Source organism: Drosophila tropicalis, unplaced genomic scaffold (genome assembly GCF_018151085.1).
Source record: "Drosophila tropicalis isolate 14030-0801.00 unplaced genomic scaffold, ASM1815108v1 contig_878, whole genome shotgun sequence".
NCBI lineage: Eukaryota > Metazoa > Arthropoda > Insecta > Diptera > Drosophilidae > Drosophila > Drosophila tropicalis.
Window position 1 is genome coordinate 9,372,332 of NW_027173374.1, and position 13,495 is coordinate 9,385,826.

Consider the following 13,495-nt stretch of genomic DNA (forward strand, 5'->3'; position numbering starts at 1 on the left):
ATCTTTATGGTTGGCCGCAACAAAAGCAAAAGCGCATTGCATAAACCAAAACAAATCTCTTGCTCACGGTTCACTGAATACTTTTGGCCAGCAAAACAAAATCTGCAAATAACAAGAGCACAGAACGAGGGGGGCTTGACTGGCTGGCCGGCTGGCTGTGTGACAAACGGAAATAAACAGCTGCATTAGCAGGCACAAATCAGCAACAACAACATCAACAAAAAAAACAGAAAAGTGTAGCGTAGTCACTTAAAAATTCGAAACACAAAACGGAAATATGCAAAAGCTTTGGTCCAACACACAAAACGACAAGGCAAACCAAAACCCAACCGAAAAAGCAAAAAAAAAAATGAAACACAAAACGGAAATGACACAGCCGCCATGTTTGCCATATTGGCCACTTTGTTGTTGCTACTTCAGCTCGTGTTCTTGTTGTTACCGTTGTTGTTGGTGTTGCTTATGTCTGGCAACTGTTGTTGGCCAGATCCTTTGAAACGGTCCGTTAACGAGCATAGTAGACGAGAATGAGGACAACATCATTACATACCTGAAGACTTATGAAATGCACTTTGATTGCGCTTAAGCCAAAAGGAAGTTCAGATGAGGGGCAAAGCTGCCATTGCCACAGGCACTGTTGCTGCTCTTGTTGTTGTTCTTACTACAGGTTATAAGAGTGCCAACATGGCTGTTGCAAGTGAGTGATAATGAATAATTTTTCCAGTGATAATTAAGTGCATCATTAAAACGTGTCTTGGCAACGAAATTGAAGCACCTCTGCAAGCCACCTGAGATTCACCCAGCACTGAACGCTTTTCCCAATTACCAGTCAGCAAGTCATCAAAGTCGAGGGTAAAAGTCATTTTCTGCCAATCTTTTCTATGATTACGCCTGGGCATAGGTTCAATTTTCACTTGGTCCAGCCCCAAAAAGGCCAATAACAATGCCAATTCGTTGAGTTCCATTTAAAAGAGATTGCTTTCACTTTTCTGGTCGCACAGAAAGCCTGCGGCTCTTTTTGCTATAGGCTTACAAAATGTGGCTCATGTGCGTTTGAAAGTAGTCTAATAGAAGGACTGAATAGTTTGCCACATGCAAAGCCAAAAGAAGTTTCGAAACGGAATTTTTAATAGCAAAAAGGTAGATAGTGTATCTATAATCTTGTCCATATAATTTGGTTTTCACATCAGCAAGGTCTAGATTCTACATTTTTAAATCCCCCTATAAAGTTATTGGGTGCAGCTTAGAAACGTCTTCCAACACAGCTCTAGTGTCATTACCACAGTGGCAAAGGTCAGACCAAAGGCCAATACAAACATAGCACCAGATATATCCGGAATATTAAGTGGCTTTGGATCCTGTTTAACTTTATGTCCATTGTTTAGGTCCAACAGAATCTCCTGAGTCTTTTTATCCAAATATTTCACAATGCTCTGAATAAAGAAAACAAGTTAGGAGATCGTCAGTAATCAAGGGATAAGTATGGCTACCTCCAGTTCCCAATGTACATAGAGTCCAGATTCCTGGCAGATGCGTATGTGTTTGTTTAGGATATCCATTAAAGTCCAACCTCTTATGGAAACGGCTCTTGTCCAATCAAAATACAAATCGTCATGTAGAATCTAAAACAAATGGCTTGCAATTCCTTAAGCAATTGAATTTTAAATTAATTACTATACGATTCTCAACTGCCGCTTGGGTAACATAGTCGCCAAAGGAATATGCCCCCGAAGCCAAGCGCTCAATGCCCAAGCCATAGTTGGGCAGAAAACTGGCATTATACAAAAAATCATAGTCGCGGACTTTGAAATTTCTGGCCAGTATTTGCTCATTCACCAAATCGGAATGCTCGACGGTGTGAACCCAAATGATGGAAGGTGCTGCCCACTTCCATTGGGCATGAGCCCATTTGGCAATCGTGTCAATGGGAGCACTATAAAGTGGAATCGTTAGCAGCGATTTCAGTTGCCCGCTGTAGATATTCTCCAACGTGATGGTGGCACACAGAAGGGTGGCCAAGTAAAATCGTGCTGCAAACCGATTGAATCTGAAAAACGTAAACTTGCCCCAGATTTAATTTTCTTCGCACCTTCACATACACCTCTCTTACCCAAGCGGAGCCGATGGCTGTTGTATGAACAGGGCAAATGTATCTAGCAGAGATTTCTGAAGTTTCTCTCTATGTAGAAATTTGATTACATTCTGCTGACCCAACTTTTGTTGAACATAATAATTATAGTATTCAATTAAATACAATATTAAGCTGCAAATGAGTATGGTGAAAATAAGTAAGAGCCAAGTGGCATCATTAAATGGTAAGATATTTGAACGCCACGGGGGGTAAGGGTCTGAAAAAGAAGTAATTCATCAGTTAAGATTCATCAGGGAAGATTTGTTTTGAAAGTTCACTAACGCCGGTGCTGGACCCAATATGGTAACCGAGGAACGAGCAATTGTTGTTGAAGTCTCTGTAATTTGATCATACCAATTGTAGATGCAGCCAATTGCCAATTCCACGCGTTGTTTATAAATATCACCCAACATTCCATCGGCTGTCCCATTGTCATAGATGCCGCCCCAATTGTCAGCACCATCTAAAGACATTAACTATTAGAAAAATCTAATTAGCATTTCTTGCACCACTCACAAGATTCCACACGCAGGTGACAATTATGCACCACACAAAAGGACTTCATCAGATTCGCCTCGGATCCATGAAAGGCAATCGATTGATTGGCCCTATGAGGATTAATTGGATTAACATTTCCTTCGCCAGCTGCCTGATGAATTGAAATGTTATTAAGTTACATCGAAACCGAAGGATGGCGCGAACAAGCTTATACCGCTGGTCAACCATTTATTGTTCGGTCCCCCATCAAGTGTCTGTGCTAATTTGAGTAAATGGCCTTGTAATGGCCACGCCCACGCCCACATTCATGCTCATGAACATTGACACTGTCAATGGCTACAACAATAGTGGGTTCTTGTTGGAGCGGCAATTAAATGGAAACACGTAATTTAAATCAATGTTGTGCCAAAGCTAAGCCCCAAAACAAAACCACATGCACACGCCTGTGGCCAACTACATATGGGTGAGTGTATGGCGAAAACATGTAAGGATGCCAACTGGGTGAGAGTATATGTGTGTGTGGGTTTGTGCGTTGGTTTACAAATGTGCAAAGGTCCTTAAGGCAAACAATTGAGTGCGAACAAAACTTTCTCCAAGTGACAACAAAAGGAACTTTTTCATCTGTTTTATTGTAGTTTTAGTCAATGGCTTTTGGGAACCAAACCGTGGTGCGAAATGTTTATTGTCCCTTAAACAGTTGAGAATAAACACAGCTCAGGTCTTCTTCAAAACACCTCAAAAGGGTCGTAAGATAATAAACTTGTTATAACTTCCAAATAGTTGGTAAAGATTTCTGCAAGTTTCATTTATACTCAACGAAACGATCAGACACATAAAACATTAAGGAAAGATAACATAATCACTTATTATCTTCCGCACTTGTTAAGATCCTTTGTGAAACCCCAAGGAGAGAGCCAATTTTATTAAGGCCATAATTTGAAACAACACTGACAACTTCTAAGCCGGTCTGTCACATAATATTTAACTACATTAAACCACTGTGCAACAGAATGGAGGGGGAGACTTGAAGGGCTCTAGAGTCAGTTGCCACCTCCCCACAAAATAAACATGGCCCAGAACATGTGCTTACATTTTAGTTACCCAAAGCGTTGGCCGCAACTACAATAGCAAATAACTAAGCACCCACACAGACACACAAATAGACACAAACAGACAAACACACCCACACACACACACACACACACACACACACACACACACATACACGCACACAGACCGATAGACTGGCCATTTATTCATTCCCTAATACTGAGACAATCATGAGCATGAGGTTGATGAGAGAAGAAGAGGGACAACGACCAATTGGCTTTTGCTTAATGTTGGCTTGCAAATCTCTCCAGCATTACTGGGTATGTTTGCCAAAGATTTGGGCGTGCCGACAACCACAAAAGCAACAACAACAACACTAACAAGAAGAATAAATATAAACTTAACCCACAATTACTTACCACATAATTAGTAACTGTATATGGCACATAAGTAATGGAGCCCATTCGCAGTGTACGCTGCTGCAGATTGAGCAACTTGTTGGGATAAAGTTCAACTGAAACTGAGTTCGTGTTAGGTTCAGATTGGGAGTGGTAGTGGGAGTGGGACTGATGGCAGTGGGAACAAGAACTGACAAAAGTTCCATTCGGCAAGAATGCGTCCAGGCGTATAGCATCCAAATTACCAAAGGCACCCAAAAACTTTTGTGTCCACAGCTCGAAATTGATGTCGCGGTGTGGCAAAGTGGCTGTGGTAACCGTATCCGCATGGGCATCGGCAGATGCCGAAATGCCATCCCACTCCATCCCCATTCGCATTGCCACCGTGTCGACTCGACGAGGCGTTCCTGTCGCTGGTCGCCCGAGGGCAATGGCAGCTGTTCGCTCTGGTCGCACCATCAGATGGTGTGGGTAGACTAAAGCGCATTACAACGATTTGCCGTTGTTGGACAAGCAAGAGAAAACAAACAGGAGCAAAAAAATATATATATATAAAAACAAAAAGAACAAACAAACAGAAATGAAATTAAGTCGTGGCAGGCCCCATAAAAAACTTTACAATTGAACAAGACGCCGTCGAGCGTTGAAATTATTGGCAAGTGCTAAAGTTTGATCAACTGGCCTCCCCCGCCTTACGGTTGTTTTTTTGGCCATGTTTATGTTGTCCTCCCTATGTGGCCGTCGGGTTGTGTTAGCAAAGTTTTAAGTTTGACTTCAGTTAGTTGTGTTCTACCCTCTATCAACCGCACTCTATCCTTTTCTCTTTGTCTTTCTCTAACTGTCCCATTCTCTATATGGCTTATAATTTTTTTTTAGCGAAACATCTGAGCTAGGCAAAGGCTTGAACATCTGAGCTAGGCAAAGGAAGTGAGTTTCTCTTGTTTCAAAAATTTGTTTAATGATATTCTGAGTAATAGTGTTGGGTCAGTCTAATCATTCACTGGTTTTCTTAATAACTTTTCGAATCCCTTCTGATCTAATTCACATCTCTTTGATTGACTTGTTCGGTAACTCACTTGTTCTAGTACTCATTTGATCAGTTAATCACTTGCTCACTTACCCACCAGTTCTCTAGTTTCCTTGCACTGTATTTAGGACAATTATTGACTGATTTTGAATTACAATTTAGCCTACTTTAAAATGGTTTGAAACACCTGAAAAGCTTAAAAAAAAATCTATTTTAAAGTCTTTAATCTAATATTTGTGTGAAAATTTACAAAAATTTTTGAATTCGTGGGAGAAGAATATCTCTTTCTGATATAAAAGGCAAGATATTAATTTTTAAATCGGTTAACAAATGGCAGAATTACAATTTTAGAAAGTTAGGTTTATTTGAAAAATATATTAGGCTAATAAAGACTATATTTTGTTAAATTTTTGATCAATTTAAAAATGTACTTACATTGCAGTATTTCCATACCAAGAAGAACTCTAGGATCTTCATGTTCACATAGAAATAAATAACGTTTGTCCTTAAGTCTTACATTGGCATTCCGTGTGGCAAAATAACGAGCATGAATAAAGATCGAAGTCTGTGGTAATATTGTAATAAAGCCCTTGAAGAACAAAGATAAGAAGTTTGACACAATTTGTTAATCTCTATGCTTTATGCTTACCTCTGTCACAGTGTTATTGACAGCTCTCAATAGTTGCAACTCCAAGTCATTGTAATTTACCAAAGTTGCCACATTAATCCATTGCAATAAAAGCGGACGACTAAGATTTCGCAGAGCTAATTGCAAGGAACTGAGATACTCCAATTGCAGAGGCGAAGAAAGCAAAGTGTCATTGTAAACAATGAGCACAGAGCTTAAAGAGGCAAAATATTGGGTAACTATAGGAAAAGGGAGAAGAAAAGGGGAAGTTACTTGTACAAGGTATTAGACTATTCAAAGTATACCTATAATGTGGAGCAACTGACTCAGATGTCCCAGCAGCGGTTGCACCAACATTGTGAATGGAATTTGAACGTGAAATTCATGCTTTTATAGGCCAAAACCATTGTCAATTGACCAAGAAATTGAATTTAATAATGTTGGCTGTAATTCATAAGCTAACCTCTGGCAAATTGTCCGACCCGAAGGGAGTTTATTTGTTTGCTTTGACATTAGTTTAATTAAGGGACATATTTACATGGAATTCTGAATAAACAAATAAGCAAATAAGCAGGTAAGTGAAACTCTTTCAGGTGACTCTTCCATAAAATTGAGTAGGTTCTTATCCTCAGATGATGGCCTAAGCTCTCAAGATTGTAAAGCCGCATTGCGCTCTCTGATTTCTCGAAATTGTTGGCTTTGCTTTTGACATTAAATTAACAATCCATCAACATGGCCAAGCAAACCCTTGCACAATGCAAAAGCTGTCAGCCACCAACACAATCCAAAAGCTGGATCAAATCCCTTTTGAGCACACGACTTAGCCATCACTCAGTCACTCGGGATGGCAGAGCCTGGCCAACGCGTTAAAGTGAAATCAGCTAAATTACATAATACTGAAAGCCACATTAACTGAGACATGGACGACATTGAATTGCAAAGACCTAAGCTTGCCACTTCAGAGCAAAGGACTTACAGACAGGTAGAAAGGAATAAGTTTGTTATGGTAATTCAATTTTCACAATTTAAGCTTTAATTATTAGTCAATTACCTAATTTACTCTATCATAGGATTCCATTCTTGACACAAGGTCAATTAACCTCCGAGCCAGGAAACCTCGAACCTCGAATGCAAACAATTTGCAAATGGAGCATTGACTTTTGGCATGAAATGCGAACAGACCAGGCCAATAAGCCGCAAAGAAGGAGAAGAGGAACTCGAGTCCGGTCGAGTGTTTGGTGGGCAGAGACGAAAACCGTGCCAGAATGGCAATTGAAACAATTGAATTGGTCAATTGAACGAGACTGCTGCCGCCACCGCAGACGGCCAACAGGCAAACAGACCAAACAGTTTGTCTGAGTGCGAGTGTGTTTGAGTGTGTGTGTGTGTGCCTAAATGTGCGAGTGCTTAACCACTGGCTTATTTGAAATTGAAAGACAGATTAAAGGATTTGCTCTAGGCAATGATAAAGCACACAGTAGGTACAACAAAAACAAAGAAAAATGTCAAGAGCATATATTGGCAACTATGGAAACTTCTTACTCTAGCCAGTAAACTTTTGCCTTCTGGCATCAGGCTAATCAAGATATATGTTGTGCATGTCTATAATGGAATTTACACACCTCGCTCACGCAAATATCGAAACCACATTCCAGTGGCCAAGGCAGAATACCACACACATACACACACACACAGACACAAGCAAGGTCAATGGCCACAATTGTAGCCACAACTGTTGGCCAAACCATGACCAGATCAGACCGTATAGTTTAGAAGATTTGAGATGTTCAAAACTTTCTTCTCATGTTACTTGACACTAACACGTCAGTTATATTCTTAAATGTTTATTACTTTATTTTAAAGGGCTGAATGTTCACGATACTTTTAAAGAGTATAGGTTTTGTTTTCTTCTGACAGTTGCCACAAAAACTTTAAGCTAACTCGCCTCACGCTTGCCCAGCCATATTGGCTTGTTGGCTGTTGCATGTGAAAGTTGAAATTGCCAACTTGTAATATCAGAATAATAGTTGATTTACATATAAATAATAATCAACGCTTGTATGCTGCATTAATGAATACAACACACATCCAACAACAACAACACCAATAATACGAAAAAGAAAGAGTGCACCAAACAATACTGGCTGTGTGTGTGTGTGTCCTTGAAAAATGAATGAGAAAAGAAAAACAATGACTAGCACGCTCCTATTTAGTATACTATATCATGCTATGGCAATGGTAGCAGCACCAGTTGAAGGGCTTCATAGTAAAATTGTGCCACTTCATTATGACTCAACAACAACAACAGCAAAAACAACTAGGACAAGTGCATAGCAGGAAAATGAGTTCTCCCTTCTTTTTTCCAGCCAACTTTCACTTGACTGATATTGAATTCACATCCTCTTTTTTCGTATATATGTGCACATTTGATTTGTAGTTTCAATTACTGCTCATGCGGCGTATACTTAATGCATTGTGACAGTTAATATCTGTCAAGTCCTACATACGATAAGCCATGCATGGCAAGTGTGCATAGTGCGAGGATAACCTCAAGAGTTTATCAATAAATAAGCTGATATTCTGATAATAAATGAGCAGGAAATGGTAGCCTAGTCAGGACTACTAAGGCTGAGCTGGATATAATCTCTTCTTTATAACAAATCAAATCAAATCACTAACTCTGAAAGTAACTCTCTGTCTCAATTGGTTGCTAATTACCTGTCATATTAACATATTTCCAGACTTCATCTACAAAAGGTGAACACTGAATATGATTGCATCATATGTAGGTCTATGTTTTTTTCCCCCTTTTCTTGTCCCACACACACAATTATGGAGATTGGCATGTGTTGAGTGGAACAAATATTTGCCATTTGCTTGATGTGTCTGACTATTTTTGTTGTATTCCACTTTGAAAATTTCTATACCCTAAACGAAAATTGAATATTTGTTAGAAGTTACTAAGAATTAGTAACTTTTATTTGTAATATTTTAGAAAAGCTTTAATCCTTTTCCATAAAATAGTTTAAAAATATAAAGTTTTTGTTAGCAAGTTTAGTTGGAAATCGTTTTTAGCACTTTGTTTATCATAAAGTGATTGATTAGATATAATATTGGTTGAATAGATTATTCATAAATATCGGCTAGGGTATACAAATTATGTTTAAGCCAGGTGTAGACCTATCCTTTGATTTCAGATTGATTTGCAAATAACCTACACTTTTAGGATTCTTTATATTTGTGTATATTATTTATATTTGGTTGGGTTTTTTTTTTCAAAATGAAAGTTTCCTCTGTGCGTTTGCCATTTTGTTCGTTTTGGTTCATTTTTTGCTACTAGCAAACACTTGAAACATACAACTAAAATAGAAACACATTTCATTTCCGTAAGACCAGGCAGAGTGGAAAACGGAAAATGCAAGAAGACTACAAGTAGAACAACTGGCAAACAACAAGAGCAACATGAACCAAGTGGAAATAAACTTGGCGATAAACCAACGAAATCGATTGGAAATATTTTAACGAAATTGCAGCTTAAAGTGTCAAGGCAGCATGAGCATGTCGTTGCCAAACGTTGAGAAACGGCTCCAAAGAAGGATATGGGTGGATCTAGAGAAGGAGAAGGGGCCGGATTCGATGGTGATGGCAATGGCGATGCAATCATTTGCTCTGACGTTGAGATGAGAGCTCGTTTGATTCAGCTGTCGATGATGATTATGATGCAGCTGCAGCTGCAGCTGTATAGCTGGGTATTTAGATAATGCCCAAAGCCTGAGCCCAGCTCTAGATCTCAAGTGTGCAATACCAACTGGAGCAGGAACAGTTTAAATGCTAACAATGCAACAAGACTCGGACTCGGTCTCGGTCTCGGGTCAAGTGTTTAGCGCCGGAAACGAAGTGTAATGAAAGCGTGTAAAGTGCAAATCGAAAAGGCAATACAAGTAACGAGTACAAAATGCTTCTGCTGGTTTCTTTTTCTTCTTTTCTTTTTCCTTTTCTATTTTTCTTTTCTCTAAATTACCAATGTCGAGCGATAAGGTACGGTAAGGCAAAGGTGTAAAGGAGATGCACATTACAGGTACACCAAAGGCATATCCTGAAGCCATGGAAGCAATGAAATTGCTTTTGCCAAAAAATAAGGTAAGAGGAAAAAGGAAATGTTTCGCAAATGTACTTACATTTCTTTTTTTTTTTTCCTTACCTCCCACATGGAGTGAAATTATTTTCTTTAATTAAATGCATTTAATTTTAATGTTGTCGAGCTTGTGACTTGGCTTCTAAATAGCCATGGCCCCTTGCTGACTTATCAGTTCAAATAAAAATACAAATTCTTGGCAAAGTATCTAAAATCTAATGAAAACGCTTGAGAAATTAAATGGTTTAGTTCAAAAGAGTTATGTATCTAAAAACTCTACATTTAAATCTAACAAATATTAACAGACTTTTCATGAATCGTTTGTATATATAAGATGCATTAATGATTAATCTATTAACTGTTTATATTACTTCTTGAAATGGATTGTTTTTTTTTTTTGTAAAGAATTTAAGTTGTTGCTTGACTTGGCATTCCTTGATGAATTGCTTCAAGTAAAAGTTTATAAACAATTTAAGAAAATATATATATATTTTTTTTTAAATTGACATTTAATGTTATATTTTAAGTCTTTATGCTTGAACATTTTTAAAGTTTTTGAACTGCAAACTGCAAAAATACCGCAGACGATTAAAATATTTATTTATTGACCGATTTTAATTAAGTTACAAATAAAAATACAATTTATATATTTTAGTGTACATCAATTTTATGCAATTATATAATCCGGATTCACTCATTCAGAGAGTGTTGTTTTTTTTTTCATAGATTTATTGCATATTTTCTCATATGTATATGGCTCGCCTGGGAATTCGCCATCGGGCTTAGAATTTGAATTTTCCGAATGCATTTTAAAGCCAGAATGCATAGGAAAATGGTATGAGGAAAAAGAAAAAAATGTTTTTCAATTAACCACAAAAACCGTTGGGAGAAAACCATGGCTAAAACATTTGTCTGTTGTGCTTACGCTGCTCCGCTTTTTCCCTACTCTATATATCCGTGTTCTTTTTTAAATGACATTTTTTTTTTTGTATTGCTTGTAGGTGGTTAGGTTGAATAGGGGGGTGCTCTGGAGCGGGACAGGGAGGACTGTTGGAGGAGACAAGGCGAAAATCCTTTCTTTTTTTTTGCCAACGCATGCAGTGCAACAATTAAATGCAGTCCGCGCTACCATTGAAACCAATGACGAAGCTGACGATGATGATGCACCTGACCTGCAACTGTTCTACCAAACCTACATACATACATACGTATATACGTATGTATGTATGTGTATTTGTATGTTGCTGGACTACTGGCTTTCATTTATTCATCGAAGATTGGCTTTGGCAATCAATTGACCATATGCCATGTGTGTGTGTGTGAGAGTAGACCATGGCCAAGCCTATCCATCAGCTATAGTTTCCTGCACTAAATCAATGCAACATGCGGTTAGGTTTGGTTTGAGGTTGATGCCAGGATTGGGCCACGGAATTGAAACCAACCAAAATCAATGCGAATTATTTGGTTTTCCAATTCGTTACACTTTTACCAATACCGTTCAGTTAATTAATGGCCTCGTTTTTTGCCATTTTTCATATATTTTTTGTTTTCGGCCGTGATCTTTTAATTGTTTCTGCATCAATTTCAATGCCGTTTTTCGGTTATTGTTCATCATTCAAATGGAGTATCAATTGTTATTTACTATAGCCGCAAAACTGATGCTACTACAAAATTATTTTACCCACCAAAACCGCCAATTTGGCAGAGTTTTGTGAGTGTTGGTTAGTTGAGTTGGTCGATATACGGCAACTGCAAATTATTATAAAATAAAAATAAAATGTGAAATTAAATCAAGTGGCCTTATCGCACTTAAATAAAACAACAAAAAACACACATTTAATATATGTATAAATAAACGTACATCGTACCTACCCACACCCTTCCCTTTGCACCCTTACCCTTAACCCAATGGTATATAAAAATTTATGTTCATAAAAGTAGCTATACAACATGCACATAAAATGATTATGACGATTATATTGTGTAACTGCTGCTGCTGTTGCTCTTGGATATTATGAGTATAAGAACAAGAACTCACCCAAACACACACACACACAGCTACAGCAACACCCACACCACTCCCACACACACATGTGAATGTATGGGTGTATGTGCAGCCACATTTATTGACACAAATTGCTTTTTCAGAAGGGCATTTGGCAGCCTTCGTCGTCTACTGCTGCAGCTACTTGAGCTAACATCCCTTTCTCAATACCCTTTCAAAAGGAGCTATAGAGCTAGTGTTTTCAAATCTCAAATCAAATATTTATCTATAAAACTTTTGAAAATTGGTAAAAATTTAGCTGGAGAAAAACTAAAAGTTTGACCAAAAAACACTTAAAAAAGGTTTTTAAATTTCAAAAAATTCTTAATCCTTACAGCAAATTTCAAAAGTTAATCACATTTATTAACATTATATTTTGTTATTTCGAAAATTGCTCCAAATGAATCTTTTAGTTTGTTTGATTAGATTAAGTAAAGAATAAATTTAAATATTTAACAAAATAGAACAAAAATGTTTTTAAAATGTAAACAAAACTTTTCGAAAAAAAGTTTATCTAATTGCCATCAAGCAAATTCCTAAAAGTAAAGGGTATAGAGACTATGTCACATATATTTTGGTTAGTTTAGTTGGTTATTCTTTTATTTTAAGCAATAATAAAATATTCATAAAGATTTAGTTGATGTTATGACAAAATTCTGAGGCATTTATTTTACAATAAGTTTTCATCAAACTGTTGTTTTATTTCGTTTTCCAACAAGAGCAAAGAAATCGTTGAGTTATTTCTGTGTGTGTGTGACCGCTTTTTCATTCTCTGCTTTCATTTCTAAATATTGTTGAATATCTTCATATGTTGGTATTACATAGCTAGAATATATTCATTTCAATGGCAACATGGCAAGCTGTGTCGCGCAATCATGTCAAGAATTCAATAACAAAATTCGCGCAGCTGTCACTGATGCTGATGACTGTCATTGATGAACCGACTCTCACACATACACCCACTCCCACACACACACACACACACACACACACTTGTATAATGTGGATACATATTCAGTAAATATCAAAATATAAAGCATCTCAAGCATCATCAATTGCGTGCGTATGGAGTGCGCACTTAATGGCATTCGCCACATTCTGTGGGTCTGCGTGGAGTCAAGTTAATAATAAACCAACTTGTGCCAATTTTAGAAACATGTGGTCTAGGATGGTAGGGGGAGGGCTTGGGGGGTTGTCATGGCTTGATTTCCTAAAACGTATTTCACATCAGCGTGATTGCACTTTGATCATTTATATTAATGAATCTAAAACCAAAGTCCATTAGTTTTAATTACCAAAGTTTTCGTCGCGCTCTATAACACTTAAAACTTTCAATATTCCATATTTGTTGTCTAGTTTCATTCCTGATTTGATCTACTAATCTTATAAATTTTCCGCAAACAAACTGCAGACAAAGTTTCATATATGTATCCATAACTTGAACATCAGCCTAATTACTCTAGATGGAAGGGTTACAACAAATTTAGAACGTATGCTGACTCGAGTCATTAGAAAATTGCTTTAGAAGTTCGTTACAAATCATTTATATTGATAGTTTAAGTGTTAATAATAAGCTTTAAGAACTAA

The 13,495-nt window shown here is 37.5% G+C and overlaps 1 protein-coding gene across 1 annotated transcript; it reads right to left on the reverse strand.

The window, feature by feature from the left end:
* Positions 1-1,226: 1,226 nt before the first annotated feature.
* On the reverse strand, positions 1,227-6,086 carry Ir92a (Ionotropic receptor 92a). Its single transcript, XM_068298904.1, is given in 10 exon segments — positions 1,227-1,430; positions 1,488-1,619; positions 1,672-2,044; positions 2,108-2,591; positions 2,645-2,777; positions 4,096-4,196; positions 4,266-4,550; positions 5,537-5,690; positions 5,751-5,968; positions 6,035-6,086. Coding segments are annotated over 10 exon segments (2,136 nt in total).
* Between the last annotated feature and the right edge of the window lie 7,409 nt (positions 6,087-13,495).